Consider the following 23723-nt stretch of genomic DNA (forward strand, 5'->3'; position numbering starts at 1 on the left):
CCTATGTTTAATGCTTTAAATCAAATCCTCATTAACCCTACCTGTTCTCACTGCTTCCATATTATTTATCTTCCACATTGCCACCACAGTGTTCTTTCAAAACACGAACCTTATCAGTCAACTACTCTGCTTAAAACCTTCCGTTATTCTTAGTCATACAGATTAAATTTCAAGTGTTTTGGTTTTTTTTTTCTAGCTGCCTAAATGACCCCTTCTCTTTTAAAAGGGAAAAAAAAATCTTATATAGCAACTCAGCTCAGCCAATAAATGGTGTAGAACGGCTCTGGTTGAAATCGTGTGGAGAACGAGGCCCCCAACTCAGCCAGGTGGATCCCTCCCCTTCCCTGATGGGAGGCCCCAAAAACCTTTCCCAGGACCCCTTGTACTACAATTGGAAACACCTACCCAGCAGTTGGTCTGGAACTCAGGAGTGTCAACCAGACTAGCTGCACATACTTAGATGTTGTAGAAGCCAATGTCAAGGCCATGCTCACCCAGAGAACACAGGGTGAGGACAGAAGAGGGCCCTAGAGGTATACTAATATGATGCCCACAGGCCATGTAATATCCAATAAAGCAGAGCTTCTATCTCGCCTTTCAAACTGTAAGAATTGTTTTGTAGGGGAATTTATGCTCTGATTGTGTTGACTAATCAGATGCTCCTGGACAAAGTCAGGAGGATTGAAGACGAAAATGCAACCAATATCAAAAATGGAGAACAATGATTTCTAATTGTATGAATTGTATTCGTGTTTACATTTTTATTCATTCTATTTCTTTTCTTTCTTTCTTTCTTTCTTTTTTTTTTTTTTTAACTTGCCACAAGGCATGGGCACTCACTAGAGAGAGAGACAGAGAGAGGGAAAGGGTGGAGATGGAGAAATAGGGTGTGATCATGCCACAATCCTATCTCCTCCATTTCTCCATCTTGTTGAGATCTGGAGCACACATGCATATGTGCCTGGTGTGTTTTTCAGGTTTGGGACTCAAACCATGTGCTTGTCCGTGTAGGATCTACCTCCTTTAACCGCTAGACCATAGAGCTAGCCCCATTCTCTGTTTCTTAAAAAATGTTAAAATTTTGCTTAGCTAATTCCTAAGATTAGTCTCTCTTTCTTGATTTTCACATTAGAAATCCTGAATTAACTAACATTTTATGTGTTGCTATTTGTTATCAAGGCAGTTTTGAGTTAAATAAGCTTAAGAATGGAATTTCAAACAGAACTATAAACACTGAATATGCTAATTATTCTAATTATTCTCCCTGCTGTAGACATTGACCTGTATTTATTCTTTATATCTGTTTAAGAATTCAGCTTTTTTTGTTATTCTAAGTAGACTAAAGAGCTATTTAGATGAAGTTTACATTCTTTTTATGGAATATGACCTTCTTAATTAGGAGGGAAATGTTAACAAAGACTAATAAATAATTTTAACAAGTAAAGGAGTTATCAATTTAAGGTAAGAGATGAATGAGTTTGCATTTCAGTAGGTATTTGCGTACTGACAGTGAGGAGGGAGGGGCCCGGAGAGAAAAGTGAGGAACTGGACTGGGCAGTTCCAGTTGGACTGGACTGTTCAACTCGGTTTGCTTGTATCCATTCTCATTCAGAAGGATTCAAGGAGATCGTGTCCTTGCCTGTCTCTTGCAGACTCCAGACTTCCCTTCTGCCTTTGACCACTCCCAAGCGCTCCTTCCTATCCACCTAGACCTCCTTTCTGTCATCAGCGTCAGTTTTTCCGTTTCTCCCTTTGTGATCTGCCCCATCACACTGGAGCTGACTTGTTTCTGGCCACCAATCTTTGCCATCAGGCTTTGTACAGGCAAACTCAGCCTTGCCCTGCAGCAGCTCCCTCCTGGTGCCATGGGGCTCAGCTGTTGGCATCTGCCACTGCCTGGTTTTTCCAGATCTGCCAACTGAGAAGTCCCCCTATCCTCCCCACATTCAACTGAGCTTCACAGAAAATTCGGCACCAGTGAGCAACTGGACGTCTGTATCCGTTTTCTGGAGGTTAAAACTGATTTTGACTGTCTCCTAATCCTTTTCAGTATGGTATAGGTTTAAATTGAGAGCAGCAGAGACAAAATGATTTAACACGATGACAGTGCTAGCCTCGCCTGTTTCAGTGACACTCTAACATGGTTAAGAAAATTGACTGTCAGATGTGATCAGCGTTGTTGAAGGGAACAGCCCTCGTTGCTGGAGTGGCTGGAGTCAAATTCTCACCCAGCAGGAGCGGTTTTAATGACTGGAGAACCCAGTAACCATGAGAAACAACTGAACCTCAGTGCATGGCTGACCCCCTCCATCTCCTCTCCCTTCTATTTTTCAGGTACAACGTGTTTGATTGCTCTGCTCTCGGACAAAGACCTCACTGTGGCCAACGTGGGTGACTCACGCGGGGTTCTGTGTGACAAAGATGGAAACGCCATTCCTTTGTCTCATGATCACAAGCCTTACCAACTGAAGGAAAGAAAGAGGATAAAGAGAGCTGGTGAGCTGGCACTGCCTCCAAGGACCATCTGCCATCTTGTCTGGTGGACGAGGCGGCTTGCTTGGAGAGCGCCTGGGGGATAGCACGCCCAGTGCCCTGGTGATTAGCAGATCAGTACAGAGGTTGCTGCTGAGCTCGCCAGGCTTTGTATGGTTTCCTGTCAAATAATAGCCACTAAAGTTGCCCTTCCTAGGGACCAGTTTCCAAAAGTCCCTTGCATGGGACCAGATTTCCAAAAAGAAAAAAAAAAAAAAAAAAAAGCCACTTTTTAGTAGGAAGGGTAATAAGATCTTTGGACCTCTGGTTCCCACCTCATTCTCACCTCTTACCATACCCCACTTCCCTCCAGCCGGGCCACACTACCTGCCATTCTCCAAATGAATCTTGTTTTTCATACCTGTGTGCCTCTGCAAGGGTTCCCAGTGTAGCAGATGACATTTTCTTGTTCTTTTTTTTTTTTTGGAGAGGTTTTTGCTATAGGACGCATGCGCTCGCCAGACAGACAGAGAGAGACATGGAGACAGAAAGCGAGAAATCACCCCCCCAGGGGGGATGGTCATGCCACAATCCCTTCTCCTCCATTCTCCTCTCGGGATCTTGGGCACGCACACACACGCGCCTGGCATGAGTTCTAAACCACCGGGTCCGGGATGTGAACCACTGTCGACTATGTGGGAGTCCAGCAACATAGCCATTACACAAACTGCTGGTTCCCACATTTTCTTGTTCTTGAAGACTCTGTATAAGGGTGACATTTTGAAAGCCTTCTCTGTCACATTGTGGCCATGGCTCCCCCAGTCTGGGTGAGTTGGATGCCCCACTGTCTTTTCCCAGCATCCTCTGTGGTCACCTCTTGGTCACCACTCACAGTGCATGGATGTACTGACTTTCTTCTCTCTCTTGGCTTCCTGACCATGAGCTTTTTGAGAACAGGAACTTGGTCTTGTTCATCCCCATATCCCACACATGCTCTGTAGCAAATTTATATACATAAATGAAATAAAATAATTACTTTTAGAAATAAAGGCTTACATACCCAAAGACACAGCTAGTGACTGATGAGACCAGAAATGAAACCAGGACTGTCTTGAGCGTTTTGATTCTGAAGTTCCGGCCCTTGCCCACTGGACCATACTTTCTGAAATGTTCTTACACCTAGCTCAGTGCCTGGCGTAAGGACATGTTTCAGAGTGGGAAGAGGAGCGGCAAGACCCTTCATTCATTCATTGATTCATTATTTTAAGGGCTGGGCATACAATAGTGTCCCCTCCCTGAAAAAAACTCTCATGAAATTGGCATGAAGGTTGGTGGGGTGGGTGGAGACATCAATAAAAAGATAAACTGGTAAAAATGCATTTGTTATATAGTATATTACAAAGTGGTCACTGCTGTGGAGAGGCATGAAGCAGGTCAGAGAATGGGAGTGTCAGAGTTGTGGCTTCAAATAGGGTGATCCATGTAGGCCTCGCTAAGGTGACGTTTGAAAATAAAGTCAAAAGAGGATTATCAGTTACTATTATGTTTTCTTAATTAGATTGGGGGAGGGTTTCTTTATACTTGTGGAAAGAAAGGATTCTTTCACTCCCCACACTGACAAGTGCAGCACGCAGGTTCTTCATGATATGCCAGGCACAGGCTGGCCCCAGATGGGAGCAGGGAGGAGCTCACACACACTAGTCTGTGACCCAGAGGGGCCCCTGCTGGCTGAGTTAATCTGCAGATTGACTCTCAGTCTATACAGGTCAGCCTCTGGCCAATGAATGAATAAAACGAACCTAATCAACATGTGAGTTTTCACAGTAGGAAGCTGTACTGTTGAGTCAAAAAGTTTTGAATTTTATTACAACCCTCTGCTTCAGTGACAGCATGCTTGTGATGCAGAATAATTTTTAATGAAAGCGTGGTCAGGCTTTCTGTTGATGGGATGGCACAAATGACATTTTAGGAGTATCTGTCAAGCGTTGATGAGCTCCTGGCAGTAGGAGTGAAGTCCTCTAGCTTCCTTATTTATGAAGGCACCGTCTCCCCACAAGAGCTGGCCGTGAGCCTGGACTTAAGATACAGATAGCCTTCCCTGGCCTAAGCACAGGCAAGGACGTGTGCGCAGCACACCTGGAAGTGTCATCCTCACATCCTGCGCTCTCTTCTGAAATGTCCCTGCTGTTTTATCCTCCTCCCTCTTCCCCCCATACCCACCCCACCCAGCTATGACTCTTTAGAAAAGCAAATGTGGACACCATCTCCAAGGAGGTTAATCTAACCTGCTCTGTTTGTTTATGCAGTTTGGTCGAGGGTGTATTTGTAGTAGAGCAATAAGGACCCTTGACTGAGTTTACTACCTTTATGTATAGCTTCCTCTGATGCCACTCTTCTTTTTAGGACACCTTTGCCCCTTAGAACATGGCAATAAGCTCCAGCCAGTCTAGACCAAATACATTGCTAGTCTTTCTTTCTCTTTTCCTTTGTGGGTCCTGTAGTAACCACATCACCTGCCATTCTATGCTAGGAGTCAAGCCTAGCACATAATATACGTTCTCCCTCTACCTATCCTATGAGGTTGGTACCAGTACCCTTACTTTAAGCCAATGAGTGGAAACTCAAAGAGGCTTGCATAGGGACTAGAGGTGGCATGGTGGCTAAGGCTCTGGACTACCACATGGTCAACTGCTGTTTGAGTCCCACTCTGGTAGCTTGCTTTCTCACTTTGTCTCTGTCTCTGTCTCTCTCTCCCTCTGTGTCTTTCTCTGGTGAGCACATGTGCTCTGTAGCAAATTAATATATGTATGTGTGTGTGTGTGTGTGTGTGTGTATACATAAATGAAATAAAATAAGTAATTATTTTTAGAAATAGAGGTTTACATACCCAAAGACACAGCTAGTGACTGATGAGAGCAGAAGTGAAACCAGAGCTCTCTTGACTGTTTTGATTCTGAAGCTCAGGGCCTCACTCACAGGACCATACTTCTGAAATGTCTTCTACATCACTGTCCATAGAAGTCCTACCATGGCTCAAAGCGCAGCTTTAATACCGAATCCTCCATGATCGTCATAACTGGAAATCATCCCTCCCTTTTCCATTTGCCTACAATATTAAGCAGATACTAGTCTTCTTCCCAAAGAATACTACTTTGCGCTCGTTGTATTTAACACATGTGACATATTTCTCCTGCTAGACTTTCCACTTATTTCTAGAAAGTTCTGGATCTTGTATAACTTTATATCCCACACATTGCTTCACAAGGAGTAAGTATGTGAATGAATGAAGTTCTAATTCCTTTAAGAAAAAATAGTATGTGAAGGAATGTAGTTCTAACTCCTTTAAGAAAAAATAATAAAAAAAAATACTATTTAGTACATTCTTGGTTCAGGCACTGTGCTGATTTATATAAAATAACTCCTTTATTTCTCACAACGAAGTGGAAAGGATACTCTACCCATTTTGCAGTCAGGGAGACTGAGGAGTAGAAAGATAGCATTTCTGGCTAGCCTGTGATGTTGTGGTTAAGGTGGATGGATCCCACAAGGCCAGCTGCTCAGTTCAAGTCTTAGACTGGGCAATGTGGAAAACACACCTGGCCTATGTGCATGCACTCCCAAAATCCTGAGTGGAGAATAAAGAAGGGATTGCAGCTCTCTCTCTCTCTCTCTCTCTCTCTCTCTGTGTGTGTGTTTTTCTCTGGTGAGTGAATGTGCCCTATAGCAAATTAAAAGAAAAAAATTTTAGAGTTTTACATCCATTCACATTTGCATCCAGTCCCTTCTAGAAGTGCCAGAAATGGAATCCAAAGAGTCTGACCTGACTGTATTAAAAATGTGCTTTTCTTTCATCCCAATTCTTTTGCTTTGGTGGGGGGAGAGGGGTGTCTTTTGATAGGCACACCCAGGGGGACCTCAGGCTATATGATGTATAGCAGTGATGTTTTTGGTGCCTGTCCACCAGCCTTTCTTTCAGCATTCCTTTGTCACTCTTCTTACATCCCCACCCTCATGTTTTCTGTTGTTAATTTCTACTGCCATGGTGTTAAGTTAAATTGGATGCCCTCTCCAGTATACAGCCCTGCCCTCAGTATCCTTCATGACGTAATCTTGAAGGCATTCAAGATGCCAAGAATGAGGGCATGAGGACCTACTGGGAGAGTGTTAAACGCCAAGCCCATGCAGCAGGTTGCCACGTGGCCCTGGGGGTGATGGAGGTAAGGGGAGTGTCTACAGCCTAGTCCACATCCCAGTCCACATGCAGAGAATCAGCCTGTTGTACACACACCCAGACCACCAGGTATGTGAGTTGCCAATTGGTCAGGCTAATGGGCTCATTCTGTCTTGCAGGTGGTTTCATCAGTTTCAATGGTTCCTGGAGGGTCCAGGGGATCCTGGCCATGTCTCGATCTCTGGGAGATTATCCTCTGAAAAATCTCAACGTAGTCATCCCAGACCCAGATATCCTGACCTTTGACCTCGACAAGCTCCAGCCTGAGTTCATGATCTTGGCATCAGATGGCCTCTGGGATGCTTTCAGTAATGAAGAAGCAGTTCGATTCATCAAGGAGCGTTTGGATGAACCTCACTTTGGGGCCAAGAGCATAGTTCTGCAGTCATTTTACAGAGGCTGCCCTGACAATATAACAGTCATGGTGGTGAAGTTCAGGAATAGCAGCAAAACAGAAGAGCAGTGAACCCTTCAGGGGTCTCAGCTGCCTCAGACTAAAGGACTTTCAACACACTGGTCTCTTTTACTGTAGCGAAAGGCGTGGGAGTTGTAATTAGGATCATCCATCCCAGACACACAATCCTCCCCTCCCTGGTGGTCTTGGGTCTCCTTTCAGGATGAACAGAGGGTGCTCTTGGCCAATATAGTTGAGAGGCTGGAAAATGGTTTCTTCATGTTTGCCCAACTCTTTCATCCAGTGTCCAAAATATATAAATAGATAGCTGTAGATTCACATGTATGAAGGGAATGGTGTGTGTGCCATGTATTCTCCCTTTTAATATCCTTTTCAAGATCCTCTTCAGGCCCTCTGAGCCTCAGCCTTTGTGTCTTCTTTGGAACAGCAGGTAGGGCCAGCCTCCTGCTGCAAGAGGAAGGCCACTATGTCCCTCGTGAGTCAGGGGCTGACATGGCAACACCCTCTTCTGAGCTTGCTCTGTCCTGAGCTCAGGTTTTCCACTGGGCAGCAGCCAGAGCAGATGTGGAATGGTCTATTATGCAGGGGCTGCCTGTGGAGACTGAGGGGAGTGAGGAGGATGGGCGTTCAGTGGCGGCCACCTGCACAGCAGAAATAACCCCATTCCCGCGCTCCCTTTATTAGTTCAGTAGACCTGGTGTATACCACCTGTCCCGCCTTTATCCCAATCATGCATGACCTGAACCTTTTGCCTACACCTTGCTGTGTATACTAGGCAGCTGTTAATTTCACCACCAGACACTGTAATTTTTCACCCTACATTACCAAAAATCCATATCAAGAAATGAAACAAGCAAATCACAGTGCAGTAATTTCTTCAAGGATCGACAGAGCAGAACCGTGTAAATGAGAGACCGCGCCCCTTGGGTTAGGAGACTATTTGCACTGGGAGAGAAGGAAGTGAGCTGGGAGGTTACCAGCCCGAATTGCGCTCCAGCTGCCAATTTGTGTGTGTTCACCCCTCCCTTATCTTAGTAGCTATCAAGAGTCTTTCAAGCAGTGTTCCTGGAAGCAGCAGCTCACAGCTGCATGTGTGTTCCTTGAAGCCAGGTACAGAGTACTCTGCCCCTGCAGTGTGGAATCGGGTGGTATACTACTGGGATTAGCTTCCCCTGGACAATGGCAAAGCAGCAGCCTTTAACATTTGGTTGGAAACCTCTGTCTACACCAGTAACTTTCCCTGAGCAAACGCAGTCCCCCCGAGCCTGCAGGGCACAGCAATGGGGCACCTCAGAGACCTATTGATATGTGCAATGAAAGCTGAGTGCGAAATCAAGTGTGAACCGATATTGATAAGGTCCAGCGTCATTTTGGGGTGGGGCTTACTGCTCTCCGTTTTCTATTACCAAAGTCATGTTCTTCCAACCTCAGTATTTTATAGGTTAATTTAGAGAAAATGCTAGTTCGCTCTCCTTGCCTGAGAGAGGCAGCTCAAATAGCCAAACAAGGCTTTCCTTGCAGTCCCCACCCATCTCATGTCCACCTGGTTTTGTGCTTTGTGAGTGGGCATTTATTGTGACCTCTCTCATCTCTCGCAGGCCCGTTCTCTGGTCACCTCCCACTCATGTGGCCTGCCCTCTGCCCACGTTCACCTGTAGCTTTTCCACAGCAGGTTTCAGGAGTGAACTCTGGAGAAGGGAAACACGGCTGTGTAGCTGCCGAGGACTGCAATCTGCCTTGACTCCTCTGAGCACTTACCTTTCCTTGACTGCGGTGAAAACAAATAATGGTTTCCCAGGAGAATTGCTTACTTTTGTATATTGCGTTTTCCAGTTTTAGAATTAGAATCCTGGTTATTGGTTTTTGGCCACAGACTGTTCTAGTACAATATGTCTGCCCCCATTTTAGACTTCAGCATTTGCCTATAGAGAGACATTGAGCATTTGAATGTGTGTGTTTGGGGTGAGGGTGGGGGGGAGAATGCGGCAAACAAATCCTGGTTGTGATCAGAGATGGGACAGACAGGCTGGGTGGCTGAGTTCGCTCGGAGACTGAAGACGTTTTGACTCTGGGGCGTTGCCCCAGCCTGCCATCCAGCCAAGTTCAGGAATATGCATGTCAGCATTTTGTAATCCACAATGAACTTTCCTATTATTTTTAACTGAAAACAAAAATGTATAATAACAAGGGGGAAATTTTAAATTCCACAATTATATTTATTGTCTAAAATGAAATAGTAGTGTTTTGGTGAAGTTGAAAAGAAAATCTACTAAATTATCAAATTGGTGTTTATTTACCCTGCAAAGATTTTTAAGAGATGGTACTGAATGTACAAGGTCATGACCTTCTCTCCAATTGAGGTTTATAAGGCATCTCCACATTTTGCTTGGTAGAATTATTTCACTCCTGACTTTAACCAAATGTAACATATATTTCCTACTTGCTTTCTCTCCCTTACCCCTACTATAACTTGTAGATTTTTAAAAGATAGAAGTACTAGGCAGAATCGTAGCAGTTTAGTTAAGAGTTGTGTCTAAAGTCAGTACTTTATCTCCCTCTTCCTGTCTTCGAGCTCTGTCTCTCTGACCCTTTTCCAGCTGTTGGGGGTTCTCAGACAGTACTTGCGGAGTGCCCTGTGGGACGTTCTGTAGGGACCCAGGAAGGTCAAATCAAGCCTTTGGAGAAATTGACCTGAGAAATTTGCACGTGAAGCTTCCCTTCACAGCACTGCCAAAGCTTTGGAATTGTCACCTAAGACTGCCAGGACTGCCTAGCTAGCCCGAGTTCGAATTGCCAATAATCCCCATGGTGCCAAATTTTGGGATGTTTTACAGTCATTTAGAAATGCAAGTGGGAATGACCACATGCTTAAGATCCCTCAGCAGGCTGCCATGTCCAGGTCCTCATGAATGTGTGGCTCTACCCCACCCCACTGGTCATCTGTACTCTTTAAATGTTGTGGGATGGGGAGCAGGGACATTTTTTAAAAAATTATTGTATTTGCAATTCTTTAGTGATATGAATACATAATGTGTATGTAGAAAGTCCCCAAGCTAATGCCCAAGACCTGCGTTTATTTTTTGTGACCAACGTGCCCAAGGCAGTTCAGCATGACTGTCTGCCTATGTACACGTGACTGGTGACCAGCAATTCTGTTCTGTTCCTTGCTTTGTGTTGAGGGTACTGGCCTCTTGAATCTTGTATACATGGTAAGAGTGTTACACAGAGTGTTACGGTGAAGGAGCATATGTGATCTGGACCATTTTAAAGAGGCCTTACTTCAAAGTGTTAACGATTTCAATATTTTGTGAAAATGGCAAACAGGATTGCTTGGGAGCCCTGGCATCATTTCAGTCCAACTAGAAGTGTTTCTAGGGAACTGAATACACTATTGGATTGGACCACCGGAGTATCTAGCACCACATGTGAGATGAACAGAGAATGAGTGAGTACTTTGTCCTTTGCCAGGTAGACCTTGATTTTCTTGATTTTTATCCACCCCCTACCTGTTGCCACATCTAAGTCTCCTGCAACTGAGTTGGACTGAGGTTTAGAAGGGGCAAAATTTCACTGTACATCTGAAAGTACAAGAAGTACAAGTACTTTGTTTAGAACTTCATTTTCCAATGATTTCAGACATGACTCTTTTCTCCTTTCCACCCATCTTTCCACTGATCTTCCCATAATATTGCCCTCAGATTGCCTTTGCACGTCACACCAGCATTCCTGATCCAGCTCTGGAGAAATGATATGATTATTAGATACCACACTGTGGCCTGTTTAATTGCATCTCGATTCAATGATCAATATCTAAACTTTTGAGATAGTTAGCTGCATGCTGTAGGAATAATACAATCTAATGTTCCCCCAAAGTGTGTTCCAAAGAACCCAAGCTCCACAAGTGGTCTTCTGAAGTCAGGGTTCCGGTATCAAATGAGTTTGGAAAACCCATTTGTCTTAGAAAATTAGCACATATAAACACATTATAGGCTCCAATATAAACGTCGTGCAGGGGAGGGAAAAATGCACATGTGTATTTTGAATTAGCCCATTGTTTTCCAGATGAATTTGACCACTAAAATATTTTGAATAACATTCAAAAACAAAACAAAACTTGTTCCATAGAACCCACTGTGAGAAATTCCATTATATTGAAATATTGCCATTTTCTCATTCACCGTGACTTTTAGTAGTAGCAGTACAATTTGCAATTTAGAAGCACTGGTCCTTTCCATCCGAGGCTGACTTGCTAACATAAGCACTGGTAAGAAAAAGCATGATTGAATATGACTGCCAGCAGCGTCACGTTGACAGCAGACATCCAACACTCGTGTCTGAAGCTCTAAATGTCTTTGTTCTAGGTAGGAGAAACGCGAGGTGGGCATTTCTCAGATCCATTCCGAGAGCTTTTGGTTGCTTTTTTGTAGTTATCTTTTGCTTCCCAGATGCATCAAAACAAATAGTCCTATGTTCTATCATTCTGTGATAGTACAATATAGAGAGACAATACAGGGATAGGGATAAAAGGGAACAGTGGGTTCTAATTCATCTTTGAAATTTTAACTAGAATTTTAAAATGATCTGTTGTATAATAATGGAAATGTAAAACTATGAACAAATACTCTTTCCTCACTCGTTCCTCTGTTACTCTCTTCTGTGAAGTAGCTTGAAGTTAGTGAGGGCCCATTCGTTCTAAAATTCCTGTCCATGGCCATCCCACCTTCCACATTTTCTGTTATGGTTAAGTTTGGCAAGTTCTCTCTTACCTGGGATGTAAAGCTTCACTATTATTCCATAACAGTTGCTCTCACCCTGCCAGTGTATTTGGGAAGCTATGAGAACCCCAAAATAAGGGAGGAAACATCTGGTCAAAAACATGCGGTACCCAGTGAATTTAGGATAAAGTCATTAATTTAAAATTACACTTGGGCCAGCAGATGGCATGTAGGTTAAGGTGCTGGATCCCACATGGCCGGCTATGTGGTTTGAGTCCTGGACCTGGCAGCTTGAAAATCACTCTGGGTGTGAATACATGTGTGTTCAAAATCCTGAGAGAAGAATGGAGAAGGGATTGTTGCATGGCCATTCCCCCCGAGGGGAGATTTCTTTATTTCCCTCTCTCTGTCTCACTCTCCCGTAAGCATACGTGCTCTATGGCAAAACATCTTAAAAAAAAAAAAAACACATAGTATTTAGGAATACACTCTCCCTCTGACCACTGTCGAAAATAGTAAAACACTGAGAGTAAGATCCCTTAGGCTAGACAGCAGATTGCAAAGGGCAAAGGACAGTGGATACTGTGAGACTTCCAATAAATACGTGTCTTTAAACATGTTTTCTAATATGTACATTTTTGCTGATTCTTAGTAATGCTAATGCCTTGTCTATTATTTGTTATATTTTACTCCTGTTAAGCTGCAAACTGTTAAGCCAAGGGTGGATGATGAACATTTCCATGTGCTTAGTGCTAACCACACCATCCTATGTACAATTCATTTTAATAAATCCAAGTTAAGGACTTCGAGGAGCGGATATAGTAATTGTTTATTTTAACCGATTATCATGGACATATGCAAAGCTCCACCAGAAAGAGAGCATGCAGCAAACGTACACACTGTTTAGAGGTGTGGTTCCTTTATTCTAGATGTTCCACAATCTAGCATTATTTAACCACAAAATTCTTCTGTCTTTTGCTCAATCCAGATTATTCTCGAAAACCGTCAAGAACCCCAGCATCCCTAGCTCTGGGCACAAGACCTCTATAAAGAGTCCGGTGACAGATTACGATGGGTGGAGGGCTGAGAGTCCTCCTGCATCACTTGCTGTCTCTTCATGAGAGGGACTTATCTGCCACTCATTCTGTCTTTGCCACGAGGCAGTTCAGCAGTTACTAAAAAAATGTGCTGTTATACATTACCTCCAAATATTTCTATTTTAATTAGACAGTTTATAATTTAAAGTGTGATCATACAGGTAGAAGCCAGGTAGAAGTTCATAGCCAAGTAATTGGGGGTGGGGAGCAGAGTGACAAACTTTAGAGTACTCAGATGTTAAACATGTGAAAAAAAAAAGTAAGTTATCAGAAATTTGAGTTATGAGACGTTCATCGTAGATTGAATTCAATAGTTATTTCCTGATATCTGCTCGTAGATCAGTTGAGACCAGTTGTTAAAACTTTTCACTGTTGAAGCTTCCGTTGTAGAATCTAGAGTATTGGCTCATGCTTTGCTTATGTGTCAACAAAGACAGCATTGTAAAGCTTCCTTTTTATATAACTGATGGCACAGGTAGAATCACACTGAAGAAAAATAGTTTGAAGCATTTCTAAATAAAAATGAAAATTTCCAATGCAGTTGTAGTTAGAATGCAAATAAAAGTGTTTTAAAGCATTAAAAACAAAAGCAAAGGAGACTAGTATATGAAAGGAAATACTTTAAATTAAGAAAAGGCATTATATTTTATTACATCATGCATCATGCTTTCTGATATGTGTACTCTTACTGAAAGTAAGGAGGCAGAACTTAAGTGACGAAATGAACATTTGGAGTCTTGTAAAGTTAGGAAAATTGTAGGCCCTTTTCCATTTTTGTCCCAGTGGAAGTGGATGGTTGTATTCTCATCTATTACTATCCTAAGTACTTTTTACTATCTTGGGTTCCGTTCATGTTCCAATTCGTGGACATTGTTTTACTCTGAATTCTTAGAATTTTTACATTTTTCAGAGAAGAAATGCCCCTTTTTAGTTTTTTTTAGATGTTTATGTGTTTATTTCATGAGAGAGACAGGTGCCATGGATAAGGTTTCATCATGCCATAATCTTTCCCCCAGCCCCCCAGCACCCAAGGTCATAGGCACTCCTGGGCACAGCCAGAGTGTTCAGGTCAACCTGGGATCCGAATGCAGGCCTCCCATTGGCTCTGGTATCACGTAGTGGTGCCTTACTGCCTGTGCCACCACAGCTGGGGCCCCTTGTAGAATTTCAAAAGATGCCGTAATAGATGAATGGCTGACTTCCCATTTTAGAGTGCCCAAAGGAAACTGAATTAGATAAACATAGTCACGGCTACAACTGAGAGGGGGTGTTAACTGACTAGTAGTTTCCAAATGCCAACACGAGTACTAGTGAGTATTCAATTGAAAATAGACAGTTCCACAAAAATAAACTACAGGGTGATTCAACATTCTTGCTTCTTGAAGAGTTGTCTAAGCCATATAAAGCAAAGGGTTCTGTTGATAACAACAATTTTAAAAATCCTATAGATATGATAGATTCGGCATCTCTAAGCTAAGATAATGTTATTTCTTGTGTAAGTTTTAAATTCTGATCTCTGTAAGGACAAACGGTGACTGCTTAGTGTAATAATGAGGAAGTATAACTCCTGCTGTATGGAGAAAAGCTAGAACCATGGAACATTAAGCAAAAGTTTTTCTTATTTAGGTTCCAAGACTACAACCAAATAGTATGTATTTACCTTCTTTTTTTAAAAAATTTTTAATATTCTTTCATAGTGCACATGTGCTCACTGGAGAGAGAGAGGAATATTGAGAGATCATCCTTCGGGGTGATGGACATGACACAGTTTCTTCTCCTCTAGTCTCTTCTTGGCATTTTGGGCTCATATGAACACTTACCCAGCATGATTTTTTGAACTGTTGGATCCAGGACTCGAACTGTGGTTGGCCCTATGGGAGTCCAGCACATCAACCTGCTAGCCCCTGTATTTTTTCATCTCAGGTGTATATACTGAAAGTAGATGAGAGGGGGTGTTAACTGACTAGTAGTTTCCAAATGCCAACACGAGTACTAGTGAGTATTCAATTGAAAATAGACAGTTCCACAAAAATAAACTACAGGGTGATTCAACATTCTTGCTTCTTGAAGAGTTGTCTAAGCCATATAAAGCAAAGGGTTCTGTTGATAACAACAATTTTAAAAATCCTATAGATATGATAGATTCGGCATCTCTAAGCTAAGATAATGTTATTTCTTGTGTAAGTTTTAAATTCTGATCTCTGTAAGGACAAACGGTGACTGCTTAGTGTAATAATGAGGAAGTATAACTCCTGCTGTATGGAGAAAAGCTAGAACCATGGAACATTAAGCAAAAGTTTTTCTTATTTAGGTTCCAAGACTACAACCAAATAGTATGTATTTACCTTCTTTTTTTAAAAAATTTTTAATATTCTTTCATAGTGCACATGTGCTCACTGGAGAGAGAGAGGAATATTGAGAGATCATCCTTCGGGGTGATGGACATGACACAGTTTCTTCTCCTCTAGTCTCTTCTTGGCATTTTGGGCTCATATGAACACTTACCCAGCATGATTTTTTGAACTGTTGGATCCAGGACTCGAACTGTGGTTGGCCCTATGGGAGTCCAGCACATCAACCTGCTAGCCCCTGTATTTTTTCATCTCAGGTGTATATACTGAAAGTAGAATAATAGAACAGTGGACAAAACCCATAACTTTCCCTTCTGTTCTAGAAAGCATTGTTTATGCTTTTAAAAATATACATGTTCACGTGAAAACATTCTCATCTTTCAGTTATTTTTCAGTTACTAAAGCAAATGGTTTTGACTTAGAGCACTTACACAACCTCACATCTGGTTCTAGCATTCTATTTAATGATGTCTCAACATCTTCTGGGCAGCCCGGAAAAACAAATCGAAAACAAAGAAGAAGAAATTGTAGTAGGTTCAGACAAATGATTCCTCTGACAAGCCTGGAAAATAATAGTTAAACGGTAACTCCCAAAGGCTCCCAAAGTGAAAGCAAACTGTTTGAAGTGTTCTTTTAATACAAGCATAATCGCATTTATAACAGATTGCCCTGCCTGATGAACGGGTTTCAGCGGTAAAGTCACTGATTTTTTTTTTTTGCATCTGCTTGTATGTTTTATTCTCTCTGTTGTTACTTTTTCCTGAGCACTTACCATGTCCCAGACAGTGACTGGTGAAATGAATGGCTCTAATGGTGGTCTTGAGCACTGTCACTGCCCACTTGGGCATACAGTCTGCTGGGGCCCTCACCAATGGGTTGAAAATTGGCATCTTCCCTGATTTCCTTCAGTGGGCTCAGGTTTGTACAGACAGGGCAGAACCACAGTCATTATTTTCTCCACATAAAGGAGAGTGATTGGTAGGAGGTGATTGGAAATGTCTTGCCCACATCCAAGCTAACTGCATCTAATAATTCCTCCTTTTTACTAGGTCACCCGAGGATGGAATGGAGTTGCGAGTCAGTAGATGTCTCTGGGGACCTGGACGGGGGCCAGGGGAGAGGGAGGGCTTTCACAGTTGGGTGCCAGTGGAAGCCCCCACCTGGGTGAGACAGTGGCTAGGCAAGGCCTCAGTGGTAGCTGCTCAATGCCACATCATCTCTCCTTCCAGGGTCCTCTGGAGGAAGAAGAGAATTATAGAAAAAGATAAAAGGGAAAACAGGGACAACTCTCCAGGGCTGATTTTAATTTTTGTCCCCAGCAGACATATTAAGTATAACAACCTCATGTCCCCAAGAAGAACTCAGAACTGACAGGACTTATTTTCAGTGAGTATATAAATCAGTGAAAATCAATGTATTTCAGGATCATAATTATTCCTTGATTTCGATACGAGCCGAAGATTTAAATGGCAGAGTTTTTAAATCCTGAGTTTAGGGCCCGGCCATGGTGGTGCAGAGGTGGTGCAATGCTGGAGGCCATATGGAAGATTGGGGGTTGTTTCCTGGGTCAACCTGTACCTACCTGGCATGTGTGTGCTGGTGATCCCTGGCTGGCTGGGAGACCGCGGGGGAGGATTGTGGTGTGACACCCTGTTGAGGGTGCTTGTCTTTCTCTGTCTCTCATGAAAGAAAGTAGGAAAGAAACTTTTTTAAAAATGATAAATTTGGTATCCATAGTTACTTTATACATTCCAGAGTTTAGGCATGGAATTTGAGTTTTGTTTTTGAACAAGAATAGCAACATCTATTTTCTATAAGGCAAAGACAAACTAAATATCAAACTTTTATTTTTAACCACAGAAGCCATCGCTTCTTTCTAAATTCTTCACCTGCTTTGTCATTCTCTCTAAATATCTTTACGTTTATGTCAGTGGCTTCCTTATTGAGGTAATATTATCATCCCCAAAGTAGAATCATAATGAACTAAAATAATCATTTTCTATACATCAGTTGCCCCTAACCTTCCCAGCACCAGGGACCAGCCTCATGGAAGAAAATCCCTCTATCTCCCAGTTGCAGGGGGGGATAAAGAAGGGAGCTTGGTACCGAGAAATGGCACCCCATTTCCACCATTGCCACATTGCAATATACAATGAAACCATCACACAACCGAGTTCATGCTCCCATGAGAGTCCAGTACCAGCACTGATCTGACAGGAGGCAGATCCCGGGTGGCAATTCCAACAACGGGGACTGGCTGCAAACACAGACAAAGCCTCACTCACTCACCACCCCCTGCGACCTCGTGTGTGTGTCACAGGGGGTTGGGGGGGTGCCAGTAGGCCATAGACCTGATGTCACCAGTCTATATCCTGGCCTCCAACAGGCCTCAGACCAATGCGAGTCTGCAGCCCAGGGTTGGCAATCCCTGCTATATACAACAGAGTGAAAGGTGAGAGAGAGTGTCTCATTGTGATCAGAAGTGGGATTTTGTTGTTTTGGTTTTAATTATGAGAATTTAGGAAATTTAAGTCTAGCCATTTTCTGATTTGGTAAGATTAAAACCATAGGTGAAGTCTAATTATTAAGGGAGGAAAGGAGGAACTGATCGGACAGAGGGAGAGAAAAGTGGAAAGACAATTAAAAACACCATATTTGAGTACTGTTTTTGGTGAGTGGTATCATATCTCAAAAAATTCTGATCTCTTACCCTGCCGAATTTTGGAACTTATCTCCATTTTGACATCATGCACATTTCCTTGCTACTTTAAAAATAACCAGGGGTTGTTGGTTTATGAAAAGATAGCAAGTTCCATCGTATACTAGCAATGTTATCCTTTAGGGATTTCAAATCATATTTAGCAATAAATCACCGGTCAAAATGACACCTAGTAAATGAGTTCCTAAAAACCATTCATGGTAAATATAATAAAACCTTGGCAAATCCTCATTACTCTTGGCACTGTTCAAAAGTTTCGAATACCGATTATTCTCAATTTGTCTCAGTTTGGGTCAGTTACAATGTCGGTCTGGTGTAGTGTTACCTGTAGTAGAGCTCAGAGTATGCAGCAGTGCATGGTCACCCAAGATGCATGGCGTGTCATTCGGTCCCTTTGATGTGTGCTGGGGGAGTCAGCATTGTCAAGATAATGTGTCATGCAATCACTGATCCTGTGTTGTATACAAAAGGAACAGCTAAAATTCACCCTTGATGACAAGATTAAAGAAAAATAAACACATTAAAGTTATTAGACTTTACACGTGCGACTGCTACTGTTCTTTTCTTTTTGTTAAACTCTGTTTCCATTCTTATGTTTGTTCTGAAGTTTTATCATTTCTCTATGCTTTTGAGTTAGAGTAACTTTAGGTTTGGGATTCGACATAGAAAGCTGAGAACTAACCCAAGGGTAGACAGTGAGACCAAAGCCCAACAGGAGGCCAAGATAGGAACTGTCATGACTTAGTTACTTTCATTTCCAACAGGACTACCCTAGCTCTGGTTTGACACAGTCATTGTTTAAATGTATACAAATGGGGACCAGCAGATGGCATAATGGTTATGTTGCCAAACACCCATGTAGTTGACCACAGTCTAAATCCCAGAGGCTTAAAACTCATGCCAGGTGTGTGTGCACGTGTGTGCACGTGCACACATGCCCAAACTCCTGAGAGAAGAATGGAGGAGGGATTGTGGTGTGGTCATCTTCCTGGCGAGTGATTTCTCATTTTCTATCTCTCTGTCTCTACCAAGCACACATACCCTATAGCAAATATTTTTAAACTCTCTTTAAAAAAAAATGTATACAAATGTATGCAGTGGAAAAAAAGTTTATTATTACCATAACACAACTTTTTCTCCTGGCTTATATTAACACAGCTACAAAGCATATATAGTGTAATAGGTAACAAGGGTTAGCTTAGCTATACACACGTAGAGACACTGGCCATATGGCATGACTCAGAAGGGAGTCCAAAACAGAATATCCATCTGCAAGGGTTTTTGCAAGATGAAAAAAAAAAAAATCACTGTGGAATTTGGAGACAGTAAAACATGCAACCCTATTTTAGGTTTTCTGAAGATGAAATCCTCCAATGGGAATAGGCCCTAGGAACTTAATGAGGAATAAAAGTCAGTCATCAAACTGGGCTGACTCCATGGCACAGCAGCAATGTGCTATTCAAGGGAAGCCAGATTCCACATGGCGATGATGGTTTGAATCCCCAGCCCAGTCAAACTGGGCATAGGCACAAGTGTCTAAATTTTGATGGTTTGGAGGACTAGAGGAATGGAATTGTGACATGCTCAGACCCTGTAAATGTTAGAACTTTTGCTCATACACCTAAGATCTAGCATAAATTAAAAAAATAATTAAGTCAATCACCAGATTGCTGAATTTGGAATTTGGCATAACAAAGCAGACCATTGTGGTTCTTTGCTGTCTTTATCCTTTTATTTAAAATAATGTGTGATAGGGACAGCCAGTGGGATGGTAGTTAAAGCAGCTGGATCCTACATGGCCAATTGCATGGTTTGAGTCCAGGATCTGGAGCTTGAGAAACACACTAAGCACATGTGCATATGCGCCCAAAATCCCAAAAAGAGAAATAGAAAAGGTACAACATGGCCATCACCCATTGGGGGTGCCTTCTCATGTTTCTTCAATGTCTCTACCTCTCCTCAGTAAGTGCACATGCCCTCTAGCAAAAGTAATAATATTGGTCTTTTGCCTCTTTCTCTGGGTAGAAAATTATCATAGAAATGATGGAAGTGATTAGATTTTTGGATATTTATCATCTGGATTAGAATAGGAATTGTGGACTTTTCCAGCACCTAGACTCAAAGAAAAAGGAATCAACAACCACACACCTATCATCACTTATTAGTGAAGGGCTATTTGTAGGCTCTCTCCTTCCCTCTCTCTCCATTCCTCACTTCCCCACAAACTATTTATTTTACTGTAACAATAATGTAGTGACAATTTACCTGGTTTTTTGAGGTAACACCAGCAGATCCCAGTAGCTTAAGAAGCGAGAGCACTTGAGGCCAGCAGGTGGCATGAAACTGTTGAGAACTGTTCGACAGTTTGAAAGAAATTTAAACACACATTGACCCTGTGGCCCAGTAATTCCATTCCTACATGCTTACTTGAGAGACGTAAAAACAAATTCACAAACATCTTGTACAAAGATCTTCAAAACAGCCTTATTCATAATTGCCCCAAACTAGAAACAATCCAAATGGATAAATAAATTGTTGTTTACTCATACAACAGAATAATATTCAATGAAGAGAATAAACTGATACACAAGAAATGGATTAATATCAAGTACATTACATTAAGTCAAAGACGCAAGAATGATAAGAATGTATACTACATGAATTGATCCATTTATATGAAATCCAAAGCAGGCCAAACTCAATCTACAGTGTGAAGAGATCAGAAAATAATTGCTCTATATTGAGGTGGGGTGGGGTTGTGATTGATTGGAAAGCAGCATTTGGAAGCTTTCTGGGATAATAGACATGTTCTATTATTTTCCCTATGTGGTGGTGGTTACATGTATGTATAAAACTGCCCAAGTTCCTTAAAATGAGCACTTAAATTTTGTGCATTTTATTGTATACTAACTATATCTCCATTTAAAAGATATTTATAATACCATGAAAAACTTTAAACTATGGAGTCAGCAGTGGCATGGTGGTTGGGGTGACTGGATCCCACATGGCCAACTGCAAGTTTGAGTCCTGGACTTGGTGGCTTGAGAAAGATTCCAGGTGCGTGTGTGTGCTTGCCCAAAATCCAGAGAGAGGAAGAAAAGGGATTGTGGTGTGGCCATCTCCCCTGGGGGGTGCTTTCTCTCTCCAGTGAAATACCCTCCAGCAAATTAAAGGAAAGAAATAAATTATTTAGATTAAATCTAATAAAAATGTTTAAGATAGGTTGGAAATGTCAGATTATTGCTGAAAGAAATAAAAGAAAATCTAAATCTAAAGACCACATTTATAAATAGGAAGACCTAATGTTATTAAAATGTCCATTTCCCCAGTTTTTACATTTAAGGCAATCCCAACCAAAAGCCTAGAGACTCTTCAGAGAAATTGGCAGGCTGTGGGAACCAGCAGATGGCATAATACACAAGAAATGGATTAATATCAAATACATTACGTTAAGTCAAAGAAGTCCAGTGGCCACGTCACTGGACTCTCACATAGTTGACCACAGTTCAAGTCCCAGACCTGGCTGCTTAAAACTCATACTGGGCATGTATGCATGTGTGCCCAAAACCCCAAGTGGAAAATGGAGGAGAATGGAAGAGAAGGGATTGTGGCATGGCTATCCCTCTGGGGATGATTTCTTGCTTTCTGTCTCTCTCATCTCTCTGTCTCTCCGGTGAATGCACACTCCCTGTAGCAAAAATCTCTCCAAAAGAAAATAAATTAGTAGGCAGATTCCAAAATGTACAGGGGCCTGTAACAGCCAAAACAACTTTGTAAAAGAACACTCCCTGATTTTAACATTTACTATAAAGCCAAAGTAATCAAAACTAAGTAGCATTCATGTAAAGACAGACTTACAAAGCAATGAGATGGAATCAGAAAATTAATTTTGAAATGAATACACATATAGCCAATTCATTCTTTTTGTTTGTGTATTTATTTCATAAGCTAGAGAAATACAGAGAGGGGGAGAGAGACAGAGGCAGCACCCCTGCCCTGAAGGCTCTCAATGCCGCAATTGACCCATGGCCTCAACCAGCTCTGGCTCATGGGCACTCAGGTGCCAAGTACACTCAGGGAGGTCTCTGGACTTGACTCTGGAATCTTCTGCCACAGGTCAGCCTCACAGAGTGTCATGTTTTACCACTGTGTCACTGTCCAGGTCCTCATTTTTGTTCCTTGTTCCTCTGCTTAGAAAGGACGACCTGCATTTAACCTCTCTGTCTTCCCTACTCCGGCAGCCATTCCAGCTGGCTCAGAGACAGCCACAATGTCTACCCACTGTATACCCCTCTTTTTGCAACCATCCTTCCAGACCAAATGGTGATTGCACTGACTTTGTCTCCCGGGTGCATGCCTGGGCTGCCTGGTCAGGAGGCGAGTCTGGGGTTGGTGTTTCTTGGAATCCTTTATGTCTCCTGTGAGGTCTGAATGGAGGAGTACAAGGAGTCCTAGGCCACAAGTCTGGTCCAGGTCAGCCTGAGAAGGAGGACTTGTGCTAGCTAAGGGTTTATTCGAATGACAGTATTTCCTCTATTTCTTTTTAAAATTTGCTTTTGGGAAAGTCAGAAATCAGACCCCAGTGGGGATGGCCATGCTGCAGTTCCTTCTCCTCTACTCTCCTCTCGGGAGTCTGAGGAATGCATGCACAAGCATACAGCGTGTTTCTCAAGCTGCCTGATCCTGGACTCAAACCATATAGTTAGCCATGAGGGATCCAGCCGCCTTAGCCACCATGCCGATGGCGAGCCCATGGCCTCTATTTCTGTAGGCGCTGCTGCCCTTCTACGAGCCGGAGACTCCAGCTCTTCAGATTTCCCTAGAGATGGCGATCTCGGCCTGCACTGAGATTTCACCAAAGGTCCAATGTAAACCATGGACTTTGAGCTAAATGGCATGTCAGCATAGGTCTGTCGCCGGCAATAAATGTGCCGTCCTGCTGTGGGACGCTGGTGGTGGGGAAGCTGTGCATTTGTGGGCCAGAAGACCTATGGAAACTTTTTATACCTTCTGCTCCGTTTTCATGGGGACCTAAAATGGCTCTGAAAAAATAAGGTCAATTAAAACAAATATATCTAATACCGAAACTTCCCAGTTATCTGTCTTTAGTTAGAGAGACTGTCCAGACTTAGCTTGAGAGGCTTAGTCCTAATTCTAAATTCTTTGACTTGGACTGTGGTTGCCCGGGTAGGGTCAACTGGACCAGTGGACTGTCTCCAGGGTTCTGGTGTTGGACGGGGGTTAGTCCTCATGGCCTGGGCCACATCGTGCTAACATAATAATCTGTACTAACCATGGAATTAGCGAATGAGATAATGATCAGAGGTAGAAGTTTCTAGAAAAGGAAGCTGTCCAGCAGGCAAAACAAAAACTGCCTATCTTTCCTGCTTTCGAATTTAAGGCAAAGGATAATCAACATTTATTTCTACATATAAGATGCATTTTTAAGAATTGACTTTATTTCTATGTTAAAGTCCACTAAAGGGTCAAGAAAAACAATGTGAAAAAAATATTAAAGGTACGTGAAAAAAGAGGTTCGAGACTGGCTCTATGGAGTAACAGACCCAGGCTCAGGAGAGGCTGGATCTCACGTGGCGACCTTGGTTCGTACCCCAGGCCCAGTCAGCCAAAAACATGAAGGACCCATGCTCGAGCGCCCGAGATTTAACATGCTGGAGGTCTTAGGGAAGGGGATTGGCGTGGCTAGACTCTGCGCAGGGCAT

General features: G+C 42.5%; 1 protein-coding gene and 1 long non-coding RNA gene across 5 annotated transcripts in view; both read left to right on the forward strand.

Annotated features, from left to right (window-relative positions):
* The window catches only part of PPM1L (protein phosphatase, Mg2+/Mn2+ dependent 1L), a 316265-nt gene extending 306236 nt beyond the window's left edge, over positions 1 to 10029 (forward strand). For 3 of the 4 annotated variants that reach the window (XM_006159953.3, XM_027776355.1, XM_027776356.1), the window contains 2 exons: positions 2335 to 2496; positions 6823 to 10029. In XM_006159953.3, the coding sequence (XP_006160015.1) occupies positions 2335 to 2496; positions 6823 to 7169 (509 nt within the window). In that variant the 3' untranslated portion in view covers positions 7170 to 10029. The remainder of the gene's footprint in view (positions 1 to 2334; positions 2497 to 6822) is intronic. The other variant, XM_027776354.1, reaches the window with a different exon arrangement.
* Positions 10030 to 12184: 2155 nt separating this feature from the next.
* Positions 12185 to 16460, forward strand: LOC114009926 (uncharacterized). The gene is made up of 2 exons (XR_003551313.1): positions 12185 to 14853; positions 15539 to 16460. It is a non-coding gene; the product is annotated as an uncharacterized LOC114009926 (long non-coding RNA).
* The last annotated feature ends 7263 nt before the right edge of the window (positions 16461 to 23723 follow it).

The sequence above is a fragment of the Tupaia chinensis genome, unplaced genomic scaffold, assembly GCF_000334495.1.
Source record: "Tupaia chinensis unplaced genomic scaffold, TupChi_1.0 Scaffold000670_1, whole genome shotgun sequence".
Lineage (NCBI taxonomy): Eukaryota > Metazoa > Chordata > Mammalia > Scandentia > Tupaiidae > Tupaia > Tupaia belangeri.